Here is a 22,817-nt window from a genome sequence, read left to right on the forward strand (position 1 = left end):
CCTCACTCACCTGTGGATGAAGGATGGACGCGCCAGTTCCCGTTGTGAGCTCCGTGTGGCTCCTGACCTGGCGGTGACGCGTCAGTGGCACACGGAGAAGGCTCTATGGGCACCTGACATTGCGACGACATTGCTCTTGTCTGCTGTAAAAGGGTAGATGCATTCCCAGCGGGTGGGAAACTAAAGACTCAGAGCTCGAGAAGCTCTGCTCCTGCCACGCACTTCCCCTCGCCACCCCTTCCCTCCCTCCCAGGGGACCTGCCTTCGAGCTGACAAATGCAGGTCCCCACCAGGGCTGGAGTCAGAGGAGGACGCACTGCCCGCTTGCCTCCTTCCCTGTAACTCTGGTGTTCCTCGCTGTCCCCGCTCTGGAAGGAACTGTCACAACAGCTTATCACAAGAACATCCCAGGAGGATGGCTCACGCCAGGTGTGCTCCTAGGCTCCACTCAAATTAATCAGACTTACAAAGAATGACAGCCCTGGTTCTTTCTGGTGGGGAGCGGGTTATGTAAAATTCACGTGGCATAAAATTAACCATTTTAAAGCATACAGTTCGGTGACGTTTGGTACCTTCACAATGTCGTGCAACCACCACCTCTCTCTGGTTCTAACACGTTCTCGTCACCCCAGGAGGAAGCCTCGCCTATTGGCAGTCACTCCACATCCACCGCCTGCCCCAGCCCCTGGCTACTACCAACCTGCTTTCTGCCCCTGTGGATTTCTCTCCTCCAGACATTTCGTATAGAGGAATCAGACAATGCGTGGCTTCTGCGACCGGCTCCGTCCACTGAGCGCAGTGATTTCGAGGTTCATCCAGGCTGTGGGCTGTGTCAGCACCTCACTCCTTTTCATGGGTGAATACTACTCCATTGTGTGGACAGACCACACTTGCTTTATCCACTCATTAGCTGGTGGACATTGGGGTTGTTTCCGCATTTTATCTGCTGTGAATGACGCTGCTATGAACCCTCGTGTACAAGTTCTTGTTTGACTGCCTGTTGTCAGTTCTTTGGGGTATATATACCTAGGAGTAAACTAGCTAGGTCAAAGGGTAATTCTTTTTCTTTTTAAGGACCCACCAAACTGTTCTGCCCAGTGGCTGCACCATTTTACATTCCCATCAGCAATGTACGGCAGTTCCAAATTCTCCACGTCCTGGCCAACATTCGTTATTTTCCATCTTTTTTATTATATCCATCCTAGTGGGTATGAAATGGTACTTCCTTGTGGTTTTTTTTTTTTTGCGGTACGTGGGCCTCTCGCTGTTGCGACCTCACTGTTGTGAAGAAGTCCAATGTAACAATTTTTCTCTTTTGTTGCCTGTGCTTTTGGTGTCCTAGCTAAAAGCTCATCACCAAATCCAAGGTCATGAAGATCGACCCCTGTTTTCTTCTAAGAGTTTTATAGCTTTAGCTCTTCCCATTTAGGTCTTTGATCCATTTTGAGTTAATTTTTGTGTATGGTGTGAGCTAGGGCTCTAACTTCATTATCCCAGCACCATTTGTTGAAGGGACTATTCTCTCTCTCAGCGAATGGTCTCCACACCCTTGTTGAAAACCAATTGACCATAGACATGCACAGGCTTATTTCTATTCCATTGTCTATGTCTTTACGCCAGTATCACGCTGTCTGATTACTGTAGCTTTGTAGTGGGTTTTGAAATTGAGAAATGTACCTCCTTCAACTTTGTTGTCCCTTTTTAAGGTTATTTGGCTATTCAGGGAACAACCTTGCATCGCGCCCATTTTTCCTATGCGATAAGGCAGAAAGCAAAAGATACAGTGCCCTCCTGGGGTGGCTCAGCTGTGTTGGAGGGGATGAGGGGAGAGGTCTCGGGGCGAGGCAAGGGCACTGGGGCTGCGGGCCGGGGGCTGAGGGCACAGTGGGCAGGCACCTCAGGCCACCCTCCCCGGCTCCAGCCCCAGCCTCAGGCCTGGGGAGCCCTTTGATCTGGGGCCCTCGGGAAGGGCTAGGCCGGCCCGTCTGTCCCCATCTCGGGGACACCTTTGCCAGAGTCTCACTGAAGGGCAGGCGCCAAGGTGACAGGCAAAGTGGTCAACGTCACCATCCGGTCTAAGCCACCAGCTGCCTACGCGGAGGGGACACTTGACCTCCAGTGCCCCCCGCCTCCCAGCAAAGGTGGGCCATGGCCACGTCCTGCTCACCCAGAACTGGCCCAGGTCTGGGACACTCGGGCTGAGCTTGGCTGTAGGAACGACCCAACAGGCCAGGTCATGGCTGCAGCTGTGGTCACCAGCCTCCCCTTTCTCACCCAACTCCTCAGCCGTGTTGCTCCAGCCGGTGCCTCCTTTATCCATGGGGATGTCCCTGCTGTGCTGGGGGACGGGGGCCGGTAGCCTCCCGTGCGCAGGGCCAGGGCCAGAACCCTCCCTCACCTTGGGTTGCACCCGGGACAGCAGGGCAGGACGAGGCCGGACCGCTCCCCACGCCGTCCTTCCCGGCAGCGCACCCCTGACTCTGGAAGCAGCCTGCCCCGACTACCCCTTCCTCCCACCTCCCGCCCGTTTCCAGGGGTAGGGGTCCCTGGCTCAGCGTCAGGCGTCCCCTCCCACCCAGGAGGCTTTTACTCCTGCACAGAGAGTCAGAGCCCGGCAGTGCCACTGGCAGACCACGGCGGCTCGAGTCTTCTCTCAGCCCCACCTGCCAGTGCCTCCCCTCGGGGTCCGGAAGACGCGAGTTCCCACCCTGGGACTCGGTGCACTGCCAAGGTTGCAAGACCTGCTCCTTGGGCCCTGCAGGGCCCCCCAGGAGAAAGCGCTTCCCTGTGGGCCCACACTCCGTCCCCTGCCTGGCTCTGCCCCGGCCCCAGCTTCACACAGCGCATGGTGGGCTGAGCGTTGGGTCCTGACCACACAGGCTGGGGGCCTCCTCAGCCCGGCGTACAGGCCCCGCCCCCAGCCCGTGGGCTGCCCACCAAGGCCGCTGAGGCCAGATCCACCTGCCCACTGTTCTCTGCTCCTCCCGGGCTGGCCGACAGGGGCCCCCAGGCTGGCCACCTCTCCCGTCCTCCCTGCCGACTCAGCCCCTTCTCTCAGGCGGACTCCCTGGGGAAGACCCTCGGACCGACGGCCCTGCAGCCCGGGGCACCTTCGTCAGGAGCAGCAAAGATTGGGACAGCCAGTCAGAGAGAGGTCCGTTCCTGGAGCACCACTCAGCGGCCGCGTGGTGCAGAGGAATCATCGTGTCCTGGGCATGCTGGGATCTTGGCCCACGAGGCGAGCACGGGGCCCGCCTACAGGAGCTCAGGAAGCATCTAGGTGAGCGAGCAAGGTGATGCCTTGTAGGCCGACCTGCCTCTTCCTGAAAATGACAACTGGAATCTAGGTCCTCCTTCGGCCACGTGGCGGACCCTGGTGCTTCTGGGCCAGCTCCTCCCAGGGGCGAGTCCTCCACGGGGTTCTCAGAGGATGTCTCGAGCCTGACCGAGCCCTGGAAACTGCTCTTTGCTTTGGGGACCCAGCCCGAGGGCTCTCCGGGTGACGAAGGAATGCTGGAAGGCCTCAAGTGCGGAAGACCGATTTCCCTTGAGGTTCCGCGAGGTCTCGGGTGCTGCATCTGCGTGGACACATATGTCCTTGGCCCCAAACCTCTGGGGCTGGAAGCAACCTCAGACCTGCCCCAAGACGAGTGGAAGATTCCGGGAGTGAAGAGCCAGGCTTGTCTGGGGCGGAGGGAGCGGCCTGGCTTGGTTTAACGTGACGGTCAGCGGTCAGCCGCAAAGTGCGTGGCCGGGGGCTCTCTGGCATCACCCTGCAGGCAGAGTCTTTGCAGGCTTTGGGTAGAAGCTGGCTCTAGAACCAGCAGCCCGGCCATATGGACTGGAGAGAGAAAAGATGAGAAGCCAGCGATGGTCCAGGAGGGAAGAGGTGCGGAGGGGCCCACGGAACCAGGCAGGGAGGGAGCCAGCCAGCCCAGCCGGAATGCAGCAAGCTTCCGGTGGCCTGGGCCGGGAGAGCTTCGCCCCAACACGCCAGACGGTGCCTGGACACCCCGGGTCCCGGCTTACCCCTTCCCCGGGGACGGGCCAAGGCGCCGGGGCGAGGAAGGCGGCACAGGGAAGCGTGCGCCAGGCGGGCCCAGGGCTGAGGGTGGGGCCTTCTCCTCCAGTGGGTGCGCAGACCCCAGACTCGGCCGCCCCGCCCGCGCAGCTCCTCCCCAGCGAGCCCCGCGTGCACGAGAGGCCTGCCCAGGCTGCTGGCAGATCAAAGGGCCCCGCAGAGCTGAGCAGGCTGCCAACAAGTCTGCCTTAAAGTCTGAGCCGGGCGGGGGGACAGGTAGGACCACCTTGCGGAACAAGAGAACCCGTGTTTCGTCTGACCTGCTGACCCCACGGTGCTCAGCAAGGGCCTCCTCCCGAGGCAGCCCCTGCCCCGGCTTGGGGAGCAGCTCGGTCTCAGAGCAGAGTCAGTCTTCTGGGGGTTGGGACGAGGCCCGCGTCTGGGGGGCCTCCAGAGTCCCACTGAGTGTCTGGGCAGAGTAGGGGCCAACTTTGGGTCTCCACACTGGGGCGATCCCGGGGTGGCCTTGGGCCGAGACCCTTTATAAGGACGAGAGACACATTCCCGAGCTGACGAGTGAGGGACTCTGAGTGTTCTCCCACCTCCCCCCAGAGGCAAGGAGCTGCAGGAAGCCGGTGGCATCCACGAGGCCCACAGGGTGGCTCCCCCTCCCACCCCAGGCTCTGGGGAACCCTGTCAGGGACCCTGATTCCGTCTGCAGACGCCCCGCCTGGCGGAGCCCCTGCTCAGCCAGTGTCACATTCCCCTCTATCAGCCACACCCCGTGGCATCTACGTCCTCTCTCAGGCTGCGGCCTGGGGCCCCCGTGCCCTACAGAGGCAGGGGGACCCTGTGTCCTCCACTGACTCCCAGGGCATCACAACACCTCCGGGGCCCCAGTGGGTCAGGGTGTGGCAGCCTACCTGTCCTGCCCAGTGCCCTCTGACCCCGTGCCTTACTGCCAACAAGATGGGGCCCTCGTCAGGGACACGGCTGGCAGTGGCGGTCGTCAGCAGACACGTGGATGGAATTGCTCAGTCTATCTGAACACTTGCTTTGGGGGCTCCCCTGTTGCTCCGCAATAGCTGGGGAAAGGGAGCACGGGCCCGTGGGGATCCAGAGGTGGAGGCCAGCGGGCCGTCAGCCCTAGTGTGTGGATCCGGCGACCTGCTCACTCCCCGTCTTCTGAGCAGCGGAGCCCACCATGCCCTGACCCCGCCCTGGCCGGAGAAAGGAAGTGGGGGGCAGGGTGCTGCCCTTCAGGACTCGGGGTCACTCCTCGAGAAGACGGAAACGTGGGAGAGCACAGGCCCCCTTCCGAGATGACTCTAAATGGTCCCTTTCTTGTCAGCCCTCCCTTGGTGTAAGCAGAGGGCAAGTCCACCACACACCCACTCATTCAGGGACGATGCCACTTCCTTTTCATGAGCAAACCACTCACCTTCCTCCCTTCCTTCCATTGCACGTCTGTGCCCGCACGTCTGGCGGACCAGGGCCCCAAAGCAGGAGGTGGTGGTCTTGGCTGGAGCCACAGCAGCCACGTGTGGGCTCACGAGGCGCTCCCCAGAGTGACCCGGCCCTGGCTCCCGAAGCCCAGGCGGTGTGGGGATCCCTCACCCTGGGCGGCCCCAGACGGGCACTAGCTCTGAACGGCAGGGCCGGGGCAGTGAGTGGGGGCCTGGCAGAGGCAGCTGTGCCTCAGGAACAGCGGAGTCCCGGCAGCTGGCACTGGGGCAGCTCCTCTGGGCTTCATGACCTGGGACGGGCCCCTTCCCTCGCCCAGTAACAGTGTCCACGTCTGTACAACATAAGCACTCCCCTGGGCGGGGCAGCAAGGAAGGGGGCTCTGCGGGCCGGGCAACTGGATGGAAGAGGTGAAGGAACACTGCAGGTGCACAGGCATCTCCTCTCCGGGTCCCCGAAGCCCCGTGACCTGGCAGAGCCGCCTCGAGCCGTGACCACCCAGCGGTCAGCTGCCTCCGCACCCGGCCTTCCAGCTCCTTGTCAGCAAGGCCCTCTGGCAGGCGCCGGGCCCTCCAGAGCCGGAAGGATGGTCCCGCCTGGCATCCCGCTGGGCCACAGGCCAACACCGTGGCAGGGCCTTCATTACTGCCTCCTCTCAGGCCCTGAGAAGGGGCCCCCAGGAGCTGGGTCCACGCTGGGCACAGACCTCCCTCCTAGATCCTCACGGAGGAAATAAGGAAACTGAGCCGAGTGCCACATCCAGAATCACGCTGCGGACAAGTGGGAGGGCCGGGATTTGAACTCGGGTCTGATCCGTTCGCTCCGGGACAGGACCAGGGAGCCAGCCAGTGCCGGATACCACGACGATGCATCTCCTTTCCTCACGGAGGCTTCCTGTCACTTTCAGTCATCAAGGGTCCTGATGATGGAAAACTGGCAAGAAACTGCACCTGGTGGGGAGGCACGCCTGTGCCCTGGGAAGAACCTCCGCCCCAGCCTGGCCCCTGGCCTCCACTCGACCCCCTCAAGTGCACAGAGGCTGAGCACCCATGAAGCCACCCAACGTGGAGGAGATCAAGAGGAACACAGCCAGAGCCCCGCACCCCCGGGGAGGGGAGGGTGCCCGGCTGCCATCCCCAGTTCTCCTTACAGCCATTCTCCAAAGGGACACTGCGCCCCTCACTTACCCGCCTCCCCTCGACGTCAGGGAAATGAGAGCTCGGATCCATCTGGGGGCGTGTCTCCCCACTAGGGGACACTAGGGGAAGGGCCCTGGCTGCGAGGGTCGTGACCTCTGGAGGGGAATGACACAGGGACCTTGCAGGCAGTGGTGAGGATTTCTCTAGGGGATGGAGTCATCGTACACCTGGGAGGGGCGTGTGTAGGGGCCGTGCCCGTGACTACCATGTCCTGAAAACCGGCCACGCGAGCACGGCACGTGGACATTCTGGCCACACCCCTGTCTGGAGGCCCAGAAACGCACTGGACGCCGACGCCACCCTGAGAAATCTCCCCGTCTGGCCAGATTAAGAGGAGGCGACGGATCCCCGTAACAACGGCAGTAAGCGTGTGTGACTCCATCGAGCCTCCGGCCGTCTGGCTCCTGCCTGACCCGGAAGCACGTGGCTGGAGGCGAGCTCCTAAAGAGAAGGGGGGGCAGGGGCCCGGCGGGCATGGGGGAGGCATCCAGGCAGCTGCACCGGGCACGGGCAAGCAGGGACGGGCTGGCCTGAGCGCTGCACGGGATCTGGGAGTCGCCAGCGGGACCGGGCGGCAGGTGCGTGAGCAGGGCCGGGGCCAGCACGCTGGGGTAGGGGCCTCCCAGCCCCTCTCACACGGTGACTCGGTGTCTCTGGGCGAGGGGGTAGAAGGCTGCAAGGCCCCTCTGTGGCTGCTGAGCCAGCACTCAGGGAACCCCAGGGGAGGCGTGGGGCCCTCCTTCCTGCCCTGCTGTGAGGTGAAACCATTAGCCCCCAGGTTCAAGGTCTGGGCGCCCTTATTGGCACAGGGTGGTTACCCTGGGGTCCTCTTCCAAGGGTGCCTATTTACTGCATTTCCCCCCATTTCAACCAATCAGGCACCCGGGGTCATGGCCTGGTGGTCTCTGGGGCCTTTGCACACGTATCAGGAGAGCAGGAACGGGGTGGGGGAGTGCAGCAGCCGGCAAGGAAGAAACGGAGGCGCCCTCAGCTCCCGTCCGCCCGCCCCGGTCGCTCACCTCAATTCCCGCGGCCCGCATCCCCATCCTCTGCGGCTACCAGCACTGTCCACCCGCCCTGCACGGTCCCCCGCCGCCTCACTCACTGTCACGCTCTCCTCAGCCCCTAGCGATCTGACCTGTTGTCGGCCCGACGCCATCCCTTCCCCAAGAGGTCACCTGCCACCGCCCAGCGGCCCAAGCCAACGGACAAGCTTCTGCCCCCCTCGCTCGCTTCTCGAGCATCCAAAGCATCACGTGGAGGGGACACAAAACCCGCTGACGATCTCCAACAACTAACTCGTTGGTTTTGCCTCTACGCAGGAACGGGCGCGCGCGAGGTCTAGACTCTTGGCTAGTTTCCCACGTACAGCCCCCCACTCTCCTCCACAGAAAAAATCAAGTGTGAGCTGGAGAGGAAGCTGAAATGGGCGCGGGGCGAGGGGCCGTAAAGGCGTGCAGGCCAGGTGCGGGCGGGGGACAAAGGGGACCAAGGCTGTGGAAGCGGACGCGCGAGGCACGCGGCCAGGGTGCAGGAAGGCACGGCCTGATCCGAGGAGAGAGAAAACGGGAGGGATGCCGACTTCGGCTGGGGGCGGGGAAGCCCCTGATAGGCGCGCGGAAGGCGTGATGTCACGTCCGGCGGGGGAAGCCCTGCCTCAGCACCCCCGCCCCCGCCCCCACAGGTGGTGCCGCCGCCCCGGGCGCTGGGAGTGGAGGGCCCGCCCTCGGGGACCCCGGACACGGCCCGCGCGCTCCGGGCCACCCCGCTTCCCTCCAGCAGTCAACAGATCCGCGCGAGCCGGGCGGCCCCGGGAGCAGGACGGGCGCCCCGTGCGCCTCGGATCGCGCCCCCGCGCCGCGCCCCGCCCCGCCCCTGCGCGCCCCGCCCCGCGCGCCCCTCCCCGCCCCTCTCCCGGGCAGCCGAGGGGCCGGGCCGGGACTGCGCGCTCGCCTGCCGCGCTCTGGGCCGCCGGAGAGAGCGGCCGGACCTCGCGCCCCGCGCGCCCCGCGCCCAACCGCCGCCGGCTTTTGTTGTCTCCGCCTCCCCTGCCGCCGGCGCCTCCGGACCGCGAGCCGAGTGCGCCGGGACCTTGGCTCTGCCCTTCGCGGGCGGGGGCTGCACGGGCCCGGCCGGGGGCGCCGCCGGCCGCGCCATGGAGCTCCGGGCCCGAGGCTGGTGGCTGCTGTGCGTGGCCGTCGCACTGGCCGCCTGCGCCCACGGGGACCCTGCCAGCAAGAGTCGGAGCTGCGGCGAAGTCCGCCACATCTACGGGACCAAGGGCTTCAGCCTGAGCGACGTGCCCCAGGCGGAGATCTCGGGTGAGTGACCCGGCGCTCCCGGGTCTCCCCTGCGCCCCCTTCTCTCTCCCGTTCTGCCCTCGTCCGCCCTGCGCCTCCGCGCCCCGAGCCGCCCTCCCTCCGCCCGGTCTCCTCTGCTCCGCTCGGCCGCCCCCCGGCCCCCAACATGCACACCGGCCCCTTCCCGGCGGAGCTCTCCTCGCCGGGCGGCGGACCGGGCGGTCCCCGGCTCGGTGCGTCCTCCGGGACAGGCAGGGCTGAGCTGCGGGGCCGGCTGTCGGGGCGCAGCCGACGGCGGCCATGGGCTGGGGACTCCCACCGGCTGTGCGGCCCTCTCCGGGAGGCGCCTCGGGTCGGCCCGGGGATTCCCGGGGGTCCCCGGCAGAAGCAGCCTAGGGGCCCCGGGGAGGTCGGGAGCGAACTGTGCGCTCGGGGAGGGGCGGGGGCGAGGGTGGAGAGGCTCGACCTCTGCCACCGGGAAGGGAACATCACCTCGCAGGGATTCCTGCCCGCGGAACTTGTGCTCGCCTGGCACTCAGGGCCGCCTCGGGCGGGGAGTCCAGCTGCAGGTGGTCGGCGCCTTGGATCCCGCCCAGGGGCCGTGTCATTTCTTTGTAAGAGCATCGCCGTCTCAGGCGGCCTCAGCCTGCAGCTGCCCGCAGTCCTGCCCACACCCTCCCTGCAGGCCTCTAAGGAGCTCTGGGGACTGGAGTGAGGGTGGAGGTCTAAGGATTTCACAGACACCCCCAGGCTTTTTCCTCCAACTGCGAATGTGTCCAGAACCACCGTGGGTCTGCGCGTCTGTTCAGGGGGCCTGGGACACGGTGGCTGAGAGCGGAGCAGACCAGCTTCCTGCCCTGGGGAACTCCTCCCAAACTGGGGCGGGGGTGGGGAGGGGGCATTCGAGTAGTGACACGGGGGACATGGAATGACCACAGCCACAGGAGTTCTGAGCGAGAGAGGAGTGTGAGGGGCAAGTCCGTGGCCGTGTCTTGCTGGGGAATGGGAGGGGGCAGCCAGGCCCTGGACCCCGGCCCCCAGGAGGGCAGGACCCACAGAAGCCTCTGCCTTGATACCTTGACAGCCCCCTGCCCCGGGTTCAAGTCCCCCAAGGTAGGCCTTCCTGTGCCTCTGTCTGCTGGCAAAGCCCTGTCATTGTCAGGGCTGCCACCCTCCCTAGGGGACAGGTTTTGGGGGGCACATCTGGGTGCCTGGGGCCAGCACACGTTGGTTCATAAGCCCCGCCACCCGCCGTGCAAACAGAGGAGCTAATGCCCGGGAATCCCTGGCCTTTCGGTTGAATCCCTTCCCCTGGACACCAGGGTCTCAGGGCAGCTGAGCAGCTGCCCTCACCCAGCCCCGATCTTAGACGGCACTCCAAGGTCCCCTCGCCCCACAGCTCTCCTTCACACATCCACTGCCACTCGGCTGCTGTGTCCTCGGGACCATCCTAAACTTGATCGCATCCACAGGCCTCTGTCCCAGTTAGGCTGAGAGACAGAGTGGCAGAGTCTGGGCAGCCGTCAAGGGCTAGGAGAGAGCAGGGCAGGCTGGAGAAGGTGAGGCGGGGCCGGCGGGGGGCTGGGTCTTGGCCTCCTTGGGCTGGGGCTGCAGTGGGTTGGGGACCCGGGACCAGCAGAGTGCCTTGCTGCGCACATGACGGAGGGGGGGTGTATGGCCGCCCAGCAGCTGTCCAAGCACCGTGCCAGCCAGGGCTTCAGGTGCTGCCCCCCCGGGGCCTGGACAGCGCCCCCTCCTGACCAGTGCCCGTGGCTTCTCCGTCCCAGATCCAGGGGCTTCTGGGAAGCTGCTCTCCCCGACCCCCTATGGCTTCAGCCTCCCCCGTAAGCACCTGAACTGGAGAGTGCCCTGCAGGGCCCAGGCCCCGAGGAGAGTGCCGGTGCCACGTGGGGTGAAGGAAACAGGGTGACCTCCCAAGGCAGCGGCCAGTCCTGTCCTCTCCTGCTCCCAGCAACTTGGCCGGGCTCTGTGGAACGGGCGCCCTCTGGTGGCCCCGTGGTGACACGCTGCTCTCGGGGATCCGGGCCTTTGGTCTCCTGTCCTGCCAGCCGGCAGGCAGACTTCTCCAGCCTGGGGAGCCCCCGGGGTGGACGCCTGGGCTGGCTGGTGGGGTAGAGACTCGATGCTTGCTAGTCGTTGGAAGGGAGGGAGGGCGGCCCTGGGTCTTTGGGTGGGCTTTCCGGCCAGTGCCTGCCCGGGAGAGCAGAAATGGTGGGGGCTCACGAAGGAGGGACCATCAGTGCGCACGGGGCTCCCGCTCGTGACTGTGTGTAGTGTTTTGGATGGACAGCCAGGCGTGGCCGTGATGAGGACGATGGTCACATCCCCTCTTACGGGCTGCACAGCGCAGGTAGCCCTCCCTCCGGCCAGAGCACTGTGTGGAAGGTGAGGGGAAGCTACCTCTCTAGCTGGCTCCCTCTGCAACACTGGGGAAAAGCCCAGCCCCGGGCTGCATCTCACGCACGCACATGCACACGCGCGCGTGCACACGCACACACGCGCGCACACGCACGCACGCACACGGGCCGGCCATCTTCTGTCTCTGCCTGTGGGGTGGCTTCTGGTCCCCAGATGTCTCCTGAGCATCTGCTCGGCCTCCTGACACTTGACACGGTTTGCCGTGTATCTCTCCGACCCTTCGCTGAGGCCCTGGGGGCAGAGGCCACCTCTGTCTGTGCTGTTCTCTAGTAGCCACGGAGCCTGGCGCGGTTCCTGGCACAAAGTAGGTTCTCAGTCACAACTTGCTGGAGACCCGCACACGGCCTGCTGTATGCCAGCCGTGGTGGGTGGGCAGTGGGAGACGGAGGGCCTGGGCACAGGAGAAGGGGCCTGGACTTTGGGGATGGAGGTCAGAGGGGAGCATGGGCCTGTCAGTGCAACACGGACTGGTGGGCAGCCCCTCTGCTCCTGGACCCCGGCTGCCTGTGGATTCCCCACCGAGGACCACCCCTTAGCCTCCCAGCAGAAACCGCTGCTTCTCTGTGCCGTCCTGCCCGAGGCTGAGAGCCCTCCGAGTCTGTCCCTCGGCCGTGAGGCTCTCGCGGGCCATCTGCATACAGCCCGGCCTCACAGCAGACGGTTGTGCGCACGCTGCCTGTTCAGAGGGCAGAGGCCCCCGTGTGCCTGGCTTGGGGCCCCAGGGTGGTCCGTGGCCTCCAGCTGCTGCTGTCCCTTCACCACTAGAGCAGCTGAGGTTTCATCATCCCCAGCGTGAGGGCAGGATACGCCCCCCGCCCCCACCGCTGTGGGGAGAACCACAGGTAGGGGGGCCACCTGCACGGTGCGGCGGCCTGGCCCTTGCTGGTGCCGGACACGCCGCGTGCTCCTCCGAGGGGCGGGACGTCCTCCGTGGGCCTGGGCTCAGAGGCCAGCCCTGCCGCGTCAGCCTTCCCGCCACCACCACCCCCGACCTGGCTTCTCTGTGCCTCTGTTTCTTCACGTGTGACAACGGGAATAGTCACGACCACCGGAAGGCTGCAGGAGGGGTGCGTGCGGACGCCATGCACTCTGCGGCTGCCTCAGGCATGTCCTCCCCTCTGCCCCCCGCCCTAGAGGCCCCTGGAGGGCCTGCAGGCAGTGGTGTCTGGAACTTGGGAGCCCTCAGCGTGGGTCCCTCCGCGTGACTGTCTAGCTGGTACAGCGGATGAGGAGGGGTCTTTGCAGACCTGCTTCACAGAAAAGTAACTGAGGCCAAGAAGCCCCACAGCTTTCTTCAGGGGCCTCGGCCCACGTGGAGCTCTGAGGTCTAGAGCCCAGTCTGTTGACTCCAAAGCCGGTGGCATTAACTGCTGAACAGTCCTGGGCTCTGTGTCCTCTGGAAGCCTCGTGCCACCCCAGCCTGGAGGCCTGAAATGGGGCCTCGAGGGCAGGCCCTTATGGGCCACCAGCTGCCTTCTCCTGGTCGTAGACTCCACTGCTTAGGCCGGGTTAGAGCTCCTCTTAACTGGATCGCCTCCTGCGCCTTCTCCGGGGCCGCCCTGCCTCCACCCCGACTGCTGCCGGTGACTCGGCCTTCCATGTGGCCAGGCCTCACCCTGAGCTGGTCCCGGGAGCCTGTCCGGTGAAGGCCTGCCGCCCCTGCCCTGCTAGAGAGGGCTGTTCCAGGGGCGTGAATCAGGCGGCCCTGCCCGGGGTGTACACAGAGGATGGACCAGCTGTGTCCTGCTGGCCGACCCTAAGAGCAGCCCCTGGCGTGTCCCCAGCACCATGCTGGGCCAGGTCCCCCAGGAGTCATGGACAGATGCCCCATCCAGGGGTAGGTGAGTCCAGAAGACAAGGCAGGCCGGTCTTGGTAGACTGGTTCCATGCCGGTCCTAATAAGGGACAGCGTGAGCCCGTGGTGGACAGGGCTGCAGGGCCACTGAGGCCTCCCAGGAGAGGGACTGAGGACACTCCCGCCAGGCGGCAGGTGGGCTTCGGAACCGCGAGGAGAGCAGAGGGTGTGTGGGTGCTCTGGGCCTGTGCTAGGCCACCCCATGCACGGGCGCAGGTGTCAGCCTGGCTGGTCCTAGACAGGGAGACAGGCCAGGAGAGGGGCTCACCCAAGGCCACGCCGGTATCAAATTGGGCCCAGGCCTGGACACGCCCAGGCGGTGAGAGGTTGGTCAGCTCTCCTATAAGCCAGACCCTCCTCCCTGAGTCCTGGCTTGGTTCAGGAAGATTTCAGACCAAGACTCAGGGCCCAGGCCTTGCCTGTCTGATGTCTCTGCCTGGTCCCTGGCACCAGCTGTGACCACATCTAGCCATCGGCACAGCCCTGTGGGGTCAGGTCATCACCCACGTTTGGGAGAGGACACAGGCTCAGGAGGGTGAGGGCTCCAGCCTGGGGCACCTACCCCGTGCCAGCTGGCGGCATTCTTGCCACGTGTGTCTAGGAACAGGCCTGGGCAGGTGCTCTGAGCTGCCTGAAGTCTCTGGGCGGAGATGGTTCAGGCGGAGGTGCTGCAGTCCTCCCCAACCCCAGGCCCTACGCCCTGTCCCCAGCTGTGGGGTGGGGGCTGTCCTGTCCTCCCAGCCGTGACCCCTGCAGTGGGGGCAGGGCCGGGGCTTCCAGCTTTCTCGACTGTTCTTGGTCTCGCCATGGGTGCAAGGGAAGCTCTGGGTGTGAGGGGTGCACACTGGCTTTCCTGGCAGGAATCTTGGACTCCTGGGTAGATTTAGGAGCCCCTGAGGGGGCCAGGCCATACCCACCCCACCCCTCGCCTGCCTGTGGCCTCAGCGTTGGCTCCCACCAGCTCCTGGCTGGCTCACCTTCCTGGCACACGCGCCCCCTCCTGCCAGGTCGGCCCTCCCCACACCCACCCTCGGCACACGCCCATCACCATCCTCCCTCCGGGGCTTGGCCCTGCTGCTCAGCTTCCCAGGCATCCCCAACACACCCACTGCTCTCCAGGGCTCTCCCTGTTCTCCCGGGGTGCTCCCCAAGTCTGGGCAACCTCAGCAGTAAGTATGCTGAGCGCCGCCCGTGTGGTGCCGGGCTGGGCTGGGTGCTGGGGTCAGGCGTGCGCCCGCCTCCCCCGGCTGCTGGCACAGGTGCAGCAGGCTAGGTGGCCTCACGGCAGGAGTTCATCGTCTAGCAGTTCAGAGGCTAGAAGTCCAAGATCAAGGTGTCACGGGGCTAGGACCTCCTGAGGCCGTGAGAGGGAAGCTGTTCCAGGGCCTCTCCTGGCTCCTGGGGGTTGCAGGCGATCCTTGGGGGCCCTTGGTCTGTAGTCTCTGGGTTTGTCGTTATGAGTAGGTGTCCCTGTGCTGGTCTGCTTCTGAATTTCACTTTATGGAAATGAGGACACCAATCCTATCAAGTTAGGGGCCCAACCAGTTACATTTGCAAAGACCCCACACTCAAATGAGCTCACGTCCTGAAGTCCTGGGGGGCATATGTCAGAGTCCTGGGGGTTCATATGTCAAGAGTCCTGGGGACTCTGACATACGAACGAGGGCCAGGGTTCAGCCCACTGCAGGCTTGGCTCCTCACTCTCGGGTGCGTGCTGTCCAGGGCGGGGATCCTGGGCTCTGGGTATTTTGGTGGGTGTCTCCTCAGGACAGGCCCATGCCACAGGCTCAGGGTCTCGGCCCCGACGTGCACCGGGGCCTTGGTGCTGGAGTGAGGGTGTCAGACCATTCTCACCCCCACCAGCCTGCAAGCTTCTCAGGAAAATGGCCAGAGCTCTGCACCCTGTAGGCCTTAACTTCTCCAACTCCAACTGAGTCCGAGAGGAGGGCCGGGGGCCACTCATTCTGACATCCAGAGTCTGGTAACTGCCGACCTGCTGACGCATCTCACTTGTGGCACGTCCCAGAGCCTGGCTGGGCAATGAGGGGCTCAGCTGATGACCTTCGTGGGGGTCAGGGGCACCCGTCTGGGAGAGTTGTGGCTCGCTGGCAGCAGCTTGCCGTGGACGGGCTGGGGGTCCCCCCACAACAAGCGCGAGGGCCCCTGAGCAGGGCACGCAGCGTGCGGGGCAGGGTGTGGGGAGGGGAGGTGGGCGGGCTGCTGGCTCCTGGCTCCGTGGCCCAGCCGAGGACGCCGGCTGCCGATTTGTACGAAGTGCTCCCTGGGTTCTAGAGGCTTGGCTGGATGACAGGCCAGGCCCGGCGGGCTCCGTCCACCCTGCTCCCTCACCATCTGCCCTGAGCTCGGGCCCCTGGAGGCCCAGCGCCCTGCCTGCCGCCCCTGCTGCATCTTGGAGGAGGAGAGCTGTGCGGGCTCGGACTCCGGCGGGGGGAGGCCAGGCAGTTTGCGACCTGGCCGAGTCCGGGGCTGCGGGGAGGCAGGAGATGGAAGATGGGTCCAGCATCAGGTGAGGACCAGCCAGCAGCACCGTGAGGCAGGCCTCCCATCAGCTCGCGCGTCTGCAGTGTGGCGGAGCCCAGGGCCCTACAGGTGGACAGGATGGACAGGGTGGCCACAGCCGGGCCTGGGGCCAAGGAGAGCACCTGGGCTGGAGCAGGCCAGCAAGCGGAGGCCCTGCAGGCCTCGCCTTCCTCACCACTCCTTCCCACCCACTGAAGTGTCCAGGAGCCAGCCCCGGCCTCGGTCCAAGGCCCTGCCTCCTTAAGCCGTGCCCTGGCCTCCACTGGCCCGTTGCCTGGCAGCCCCTCCCAACCTCCCAGAGCGGGCAGGACGGGGTGCCTGCAGGGCAGGCCGAGTACCACCTGGTGTGCAGGTGGGGAAGCTGGGTCCCAGGAAGGGGTCCCCAGTGCTCAGAGCCCTGTCCCTGGGTAGCTTCTCCTCCGTGGCCTTGCTGCCCTGGCCCAGGTTTGTCCCAGGTATCTGGTGTGGGCCCCGGGCAATGGTGCCACCCATTGAGGGGGTGCCCCAGAGAGGAGGAGGTCAGGGGCGAGCCCACGCAAGCCTGCCTCGTTGGGGCGCTGGGGGGCATCCGTGTGGCCCTGTCCTTAGGTGCTGGGCGTGCGTTCCAGGCTGCAGGGGTGAGGTGGGCCAGAGGACAGAGCTGGCGGGGAGGCCACAGAGCTCCCACAGGTACAAGGAAAGACGGGCCCTGGCAGGCCCCAGAGGACTGAGGGGCTCCAAGGCTAGGACAGGTGGGCGAGCCCCAGGAGGGGCTGGGTGGGGTGTCCGGGAGAGGAGCCGGCCTAAGAGAGGTGCACGTGAGGACTCGGGCTGCAGGAGGGCCCGGCCAGCCGGCCGGCAGGAGAAGACAAGGTCAGGCTCCGCTCAACTCTAGCCCAAACTCTGCCAGCCCACCACCTCAAGGAGGGCATCCTAAGCTCAGAGCTGGTCCTGCCGATGGGCACCAAATGCCCACGCCCCGCCTGCTTGGAAGGGACGAGGAGAGGCTGGCCAGGCAGGAGGCAAGGCCCTTCACCCTCCTACCCGTCCATCCATTCATCCGCTCTGCGCTCACCCTCAAGCTATGGGCCCCACCCCCGGAAGGTCAGGGTCTAGTGAGAAACCCCGCAGTCCGGAGCCAGGCAGCCACTGGCCGTATCCTGAGCCGCGTCTGCGCCCCGGCTGTTGGCCCTGGGGGTGGATTAGGCTGCAGTGCTCCCAGCAGCCTGAGGGATAGGCCAGCACGTCTCCCTCTCAGGCGGGCAGCCAGACCCTGGACAGGTGTACCTGGCAGCGACTGTGGCCCCGTGTCTCCCTGGCGGGGACATTTCTTGGGCCCGCCATCAGCACCAGAACCTGTGGAGGTCTGTGGCCTGTGCACACCTTCGGACAGCATCCCCAGTGCTGAGGCCCACTCTCTGAGCCTGAGGGTGGCCGTACAGGCTCGTCTGTGTGTCTAAGCGCATCCTGGGGCCACCTGTGGACATCTGGGCCCTGTGGTGAGCCATGTGTGACTGTGTGCGTCCTCGAGTGTCTGGGGCTACGGAGAGTGCATCCCACACACCTGGGACCATCTGCAGGCCCTGGGGAGACAGATGATGCCACCTGCTTCAGGACCGGCTGAGGTGTTCACGCCCACCTCCCTTCATCATGGAGTTCGGGACACACCGGACCCATAGGGGTATTTTAAAGGGACGAGGCTCTTAAAACGTTAAGCCCCGCCGTCCCTGACCCCCCTCCCCTGGCCTGGCAGTGGCCGCCCACAGGACACTCCAGGCGCCTTGCCGGTCTCCCTTCCAGTGACCTAACGCCCAGGGACTGCCACCTCCCCGTCACTGTATGTTTGGGAGCTGCTGCAGGTCAGACACACAGCTAACCGCCCCAGGATAAAGTGGGTGTTCCCAGCCGGGAGCCGTTCCCGGGGGGCGTTTTTGGTTGTCACAGCATTTAGGGGAGGGGACAGGGACGCCGGGGACCCATGAAGTGCAGGACTCTCCTGAACAGGTGGGAGGTGGTTCCCGAAACGCCAGTCCCACCCCATGAGAAGCCCTTGAACCGAAGCTCCAGGCAGGATGGAGCCAGCGGCTGAGGGGGCAGAGGGGAGGGGGCACCCCTCTGCTTTGGGGCCAGGACGGCCTTGCAGGGGTGGTGGTGGAGTCAGCTCCAGAAGGATGGGCAAGCTGGGGTGGGCAGACGTGGGTGTGCAGGCAGGTCATTTGAGGCTGGGGTCCTCCACCAGGGTGCACCGGAGAGGCCCAGGTTTAGGGGTCAGGGAGTTCATGAACTTGACTGAGAAAGAAATTAATCTCCTTTTTTGCTAACCTTTAGCATTTCTTGTTACTGTGAACAAGGCGACGATGACATTCTAGAATCTGGGACTTGGTCACCAGTGGAAACTGCTGATTTTTTCATGTCCCTTTACGTTTGTAGCAAATATCTCAAAGTACCGTTTCCACTCACCACAGCTCTGAGTCTCTGATGGGCACCAGGCCTGCAAGATGTCATAGGAAAGCGCATGGGCACCACCTCACGCACCTGTTCATAATGTTCCGACGGCTGCAGCACTGCAGCTAGCTCCCTTCATGATCCTCTGCATAATTTTTTACTTCATTACTTCTTTATTCTGAGAACGGGTCTGCAGTCTTCAGCCAGCGGCCAAGGAGGCCCAGGGCCCAGAGAAGAGGAGGCCTCTGGGCGGCGGGCTGGGCCCCCAGCCAAGGCGGGAGGGCCGGTGGAGCGCCACGTCTGCCCCAGGAGAGCCAGCGGGCCGTCCGGGAACTGGGGCAGAGCGGGGGCCCGGCCAGCTGCCTGCGGGTGAGGGTGCTAGGGACACAGAGATCAGTCTCTCTGAGTCTCTCGGTAGTGTTCCTTGAGCTCCTACTGTGTGCCGGGCGCTGTCCTCGGTGCTGAAATGCAGCTGCAATGCCATCCGCGCAGGGACTGGAAGGGTGTCAGAGGCTTCATGTGAACTGCAGCTTTGCTGGCCACGGTGACCACGTGTTACTTTTGTAAGTTATAAGTAACAAGAAATAACGTGTGGGTTTAGACACACGCATGTGGTTTGGAACCATACATGTCCCCCTTGACCGCACAGCGAAGACCCCTCCCAGCCTGGGGCGGCCCCTGGCCCACGTGCCGCTCGGCCACTCGCTGTGAGCCGTGGCCTTCTCGCCCCATCCTCCCTGAGGGCTTGAGGCACTCGCTCGGACACAGCTCCCCTCCTGGCCCGAGGGTCCCACGCTGCTCTTGCAGGGCTCTTGCCTTGGGCCCCCCACCCCAGGCATTCCTCCTCTGCTACCTAGAGTTTTCAAGGCCACCCCCCTGGCCCAGGGCCAGTGTCCTTTGGATCCAGTGGCCATTCCCAGTGGCGTGTGTCTTAGGAAACAGGTGGAGCCCTAGCAGAAGCCAAAACCTGGTCTCCTGGACCCGCCACCCAGCCGCCAGGTTTCAAGTCTGGCGCCATGCTGCCTCGCTGTGTGACCTTGGGCCAATTACTGAACCTCTCTGTGCCTCAGAATCCTTTTCTGTAAAATGGGGATGGTAGCAACACCTGCTGTGTGGAGTGGTTGTGAAACTGGGTTCTCGTGTGGAGTGCTCAGCACGGGGCTGTGTCCTGGGGGGGCATCACGGCAGGCGGGGGAGCCTGTTGGAGAGACAGGCCCATCCTTTCTCCAGAGGTGGCTGTGGGGAAGAGTGCCCCCTGGTGGGGAGGGAGGCCAGCCTGTGCTGGCCAGGCCCAGGGATCGACCCCACCCCACACTGGGGGTCTGAGGGATCGGGCTGGAGAGGAGGGGCTCCCTGGTCACTACTGCTGCTTCCTGGGTGGCGCTGTCTCGTGGTGTCCCGTGTTCCCCCTTGGCTGGCCCTGGTCCTGAGAAATTGGGAACTGCAAGAAGAGTTGGCTGCAGGCCCCTGCTGGAGGGGCAGCCCGCGATGGAGGAGTGCTGCCCCAGCACAGGGCCGTGCCACCAGCCAGGAGGGCAGCCTGGGAGGGTGGCAGGTGGTATTCAGACATGAATCCCAAGCAGAGGCCCAGGGGCCCTGCAGGCTCTGCAGAGACGTCGGAGGGTGGGGGGAAGACAGCGCCAGCAGGACCCCACTCACGGCCAGCCCACGGCCAGCCTAGGGGCCTGGCAGCCCGCATCAGAAGGGGCCTCTCCTTGCCCAGGTCATGTGGGGCCTGTCCCGCCCCTTTGACCCCTCTCTGGGGATGGCGCTGACTGCCCTGGGCGGGACCGTCCCACCTCGCCTGCTGGGTGTGGCTGAACAGAGCGGAGACCAAGACCCTGGGTGCCTGAGGGAGCAGAATTCCCGGGCTGCGTAGACACCTGGCCCTTCCCTGACCGATGCGTCAGCTCGACCACCCTGCAGAAACTGAGCTGGAGAGGTCAGGAGGTAGGCTGGCCCACCCGTTCCCACAGCCCCCAGGCCCCACAGGAGGTCAGGGTCCGTCTCTGGGGAGCCGGGAAGCGGGCAAATGCCGAGGTCACCCGGCTGCCCAGGTTGGGAGCCCTCCGTGTGCTTGGGTGGTGGGGGCCCTTTCTGGTGGGTTTGTGCTGCTGCGGGAGTGTCCCGGCAGGTGTCCCTCCCGTGCGGGGCTTGGGCGTGGCCGCTGGCCCCGTGGGCTCCTGCCCAGCTGCCTGACGGTGTTCTAGGTCTCAGCAGCTCCTGGCCACTGACGGGGTGGTGCAGGCTAGCAGGGTGGCCAGGCCACCACTCTGCCCTCATCTTCCAGGAGCCTTCATCTCCGTACCTGGGACCTCTGGGCTGCTGGTGGGCCCCCAGGTGCCCAGCACTTTCATTTCCTTCCCTTCAGTGAAGACAGGGAGGCACTCGGGCCAGTGGAAGGAGACCAGCACTAGGCAACACGTTTGAGACATTGAGCAAGTCTCAGAACCCTCCCAGCCTCAGTCTTCCCATCTGTGAGATGGGGATAACTGTATCTTCCTGTTGACCGAGACGGTGAGGCCCACCGTTCTCCAAGGAGGTGGGGGCTGTGGGAAGGCAGACCCTGCTCTGACGTCAACCTCTGCCCTCCTGCCGCTGGCATGGGCAGGGTCTGAGGCCCTTTTCCAGGGAGCCTGGAAGGCAGTGCACGTGTGAGCGTGCCCACGCGTGGCGGGGAGTTGCCGGTGGGGAGCCTGAGTGACTTCGGTCCGGCTTCTCCCCACGCCCCACAGAGGGCCGGGCCGCCAGACTTAGCAGATAAAACTACAGGAGACCCAGTGAAATTGCTATTTCAGATAGTTAATAGTTTCGTAGCGTGTGTCCTGAGTATTTAGGTTTCAAATAAACAACGAACACATTTTTAATATGAGTCCACTCCACGTGTTTAGTATAAGCATGTCCCAGATACTGGGGAGCGGGACTGTGTGCTTTCTTGGTGGTAAAAGACGCATAATAAAATTTCCCGCCTTGATGACTTTCACGTGCACGGTCAGCGGCGTGAAGCTCACTCACACTGCTGTGCAGCCGTCACCACCATCCACCCGCAGAATTTCATCTTCCCCCACTTCGTACCCATTAAACACTCACCGCCCCCCGCCACCCCGCTCTCTTCAGTGCCTGGGAATCACCATTCTACTGTCTCTATGAATCTGACTCCTCTGGGGACCTCACTTAAGTGGAATCATAACAGTATGTGTCGTTTCGAGACGGGCTTCTCGCGCTCAGCGTATGTTTTCAGGGTACGTCCACGTGGTGGTGCGTGTCGGCCCTTCGTGACTCGGGGCTGAATGGTGCCCGTTGTGTGGGTGTGCCCCGTTTCGTTTATGTGTTCAGCCATCAGTGGACGCTTGGGCTGTTTCCACCTTTTGGCTCCTGCAAATAATGCTGCTGTGAACCGGGGTGGAAAAGATTCTGTTCAAGTCCCCGTTTTCAGTTCTTTGGGGCCAGATACTTTTATTCTGAAAAATACTGCATCGTTTCTCTGAGGCGCACAGTTAGCTGTGTCCCGGCTGTATCTGCGCGCAGGCCCTCCCAATCGTGCCTTTGGGGCTGGGCTCGGTGCCCCGACACCGGCGAGCTGGGTGTGTGCTGCGCACGGAGGTGCTGCCTGGGCGGACGTGCTGAGTCAGCAGCTGGGGACCATCGCACCTGAGAACTCCCAGGGCCCTCCGGGTGGCCGTCTGCATGTCGCCTGCGGGCAGAGCGTGTCTGTTCCTGCTTCAGCCGCCACCCTCCTGCTCAGGAATTCCCCTGGGACTGGAATCAAGGGAGGTCTTGCGATGGGAGAGGCAGGGGAGGCCAGGATGCTTCTGTGTCTCTTGCAGCGCTCCAAGCTGAGTCGCCTGGGCATGTCACTTAGCTCCCTGTGTGGCGCCGCCGGCAGCAGTAGAATGGGAGAGAGCAGTTGTCGGGAAGAGGAAAGGATTCTCAAACCCGGAAATGGCTGAGACCCTTGCAGACACCCAGTGAGAGCTCCATCTCATCAGGAGGTGGCCGGGGCCTCTGGAAGAATAAGGGAGTCCTTGTGGACTGTGAAGTCACCCCGCGGCCCCCCTCGCGCCAGCGTGCAGATGGCTGTCATGCCGCCTCTGGGGAGGGGTCGGGCCGGGGAGGTGCTGGCTTTCCAGGGGAGGGGGAGGTCTGAGGCTGCGGCTCTGGGGCAGCGCTGCTGTGAAGCCCCTTTCCCTGAATGCCAACACTACACAGAGATCCTTTCTTTGTACGTTTGTCACTCAGCACCAGGTCCAGCCTGGACGCTGGGCAGAGAGGCGAGAGGAGAGGAGGCGAGAGGAGAGGAGGCGAGAGGAGAGGAGGCTCCCACCAGCAGGCCGAGCAGCTCTGCTGCTGCTGCTGAGAAGGGGGGCCGGTCGGAAAGCCCCCAGGGAGGGCTGCGCACGGTCGGGGAGGTTAGAGGCTAGGCAGGTGCTTCTGCCCAGAGGGACCTGGAGGGCTTCCTGGAGGAAGGGAGAGGTGAGTGGGCCTTGAAAGAGAGCAGGGCAGGGGAGAAGGGTGCGTGAGACCAAGGGGTTAGTGGAAGCAGCAGGTCAGAGCGGATGCCAGCAGGGATGGCC

At 64.2% G+C, this 22,817-nt stretch overlaps 1 protein-coding gene across 1 annotated transcript in view; it reads left to right on the top strand.

The window, feature by feature from the left end:
• Positions 1–7,860: 7,860 nt before the first annotated feature.
• The window catches only part of GPC1 (glypican 1), a 29,929-nt gene continuing 14,972 nt past the window's right edge, over positions 7,861–22,817 (top strand). The window contains exon 1 of the mRNA XM_079925227.1: positions 7,861–9,005. Coding sequence (XP_079781353.1) covers positions 8,840–9,005 — 166 coding nt within the window. The 5' untranslated portion in view covers positions 7,861–8,839. The remainder of the gene's footprint in view (positions 9,006–22,817) is intronic.

The sequence above is a fragment of the Stenella coeruleoalba genome, assembly GCF_951394435.1.
Source record: "Stenella coeruleoalba genome assembly, chromosome: 6".
Classification (NCBI taxonomy): domain Eukaryota; kingdom Metazoa; phylum Chordata; class Mammalia; order Artiodactyla; family Delphinidae; genus Stenella; species Stenella coeruleoalba.